The sequence below is a fragment of the Austrofundulus limnaeus genome, unplaced genomic scaffold (assembly GCF_001266775.1).
Source record: "Austrofundulus limnaeus strain Quisiro unplaced genomic scaffold, Austrofundulus_limnaeus-1.0 Scaffold1319, whole genome shotgun sequence".
Lineage (NCBI taxonomy): Eukaryota > Metazoa > Chordata > Actinopteri > Cyprinodontiformes > Rivulidae > Austrofundulus > Austrofundulus limnaeus.
In genome coordinates this window covers 2,394-3,374 of record NW_013953721.1, presented here as the reverse complement: position 1 = coordinate 3,374, position 981 = coordinate 2,394, and the positions used below count along the sequence as shown (strand labels likewise).

The window sequence follows — 981 nt, the reverse complement described above, 5'->3', positions numbered from 1 at the left end:
ATTATTTGTTGTGTCAAATTTTATTGGACCCCCTTACAAACATTCAAGACCCCCCTTTGACCCACCACTCATAATTTTCTGGAGCCGCCACTGTTTAACTACTTTTTCTTAGGTAAAACCAAATCATGAGTCTTTAAGGCTGGGACATTGCCCACAGCCATGTCAACTTATTGCTCAAACAGGAAGTTAAACCAACTGATATTTGTGTGTTTGTGTTAAAAGTACCTGAGATGACAGGTCAGACCAGTCAGCCTGGCCCTCATCCTGGACAGTGACAGACTTGACTCCGGACAGGATCACATTCTTGGCTATTTCCACCCCCAGCCCCCTCATTCCTGCTATGAGGACCTGCGCTGCTCCCATTCGGTGCATCGCATCGTGACCCAGGACATATCTGTGCAAAGGTTGCACAAATATTATGGTCCCGGTTCTGTTGGAACAATTAAAGTTCGGTTGCTGGTTGTACTTACAGCTGCCTGGAGTAGAAACCCTCATCGATCTCCCCGGTTCCTGCCATGTTTGGTTCCGCAGCTTCCTGTTTGAAGTGATTCGGTGATTTAAGGTCAGGCCAGCTGGATGAAGGTCTTCAAGGAGAAAACAAACTAAAACCACAACAAAAAACTATACAAGTAAACCAATCAAAGCAGGGAGAGAAATCCCACCACCAGCTCTGATGACAGCTCTTTTAATGTACCGGGATTTTACTTTCATTTCTGAGGATTTGATCTTTTTCTTTTTTCTTTTTTCCCCTCTGAGGGCGTGTCTTGTGAGAAAAGTCTGACGTGTGTTGGAGCGTGTCAGCCACTAGAGGGCGCGATAAGATCACTTATAAAAATGAATGCGTTTGGGGAAAAAACAACAACAAAAACAAAACAAAATTCCTGCCCTTATCTGAAAAATAACTCTCACAAGGTAAAAGACCAGTGAATAAATGAATACATAAGATAAATACAATTTTCTGAATAAATAAATAAATAAATA

General features: G+C 42.2%; 1 protein-coding gene across 1 annotated transcript in view; it reads right to left on the bottom strand.

Moving 5' to 3' along the window:
* Positions 1–825, bottom strand: part of uba7 (ubiquitin-like modifier activating enzyme 7) — a gene marked incomplete at its 5' end in the record, with an annotated part of 40,274 nt that extends 39,449 nt beyond the window's left edge. Inside the window, 2 exon segments of the mRNA XM_014031786.1 lie at positions 226–394; positions 471–825. Coding sequence (XP_013887240.1) covers positions 226–394; positions 471–517 — 216 coding nt within the window.
* Positions 826–981: the final 156 nt, after the last annotated feature.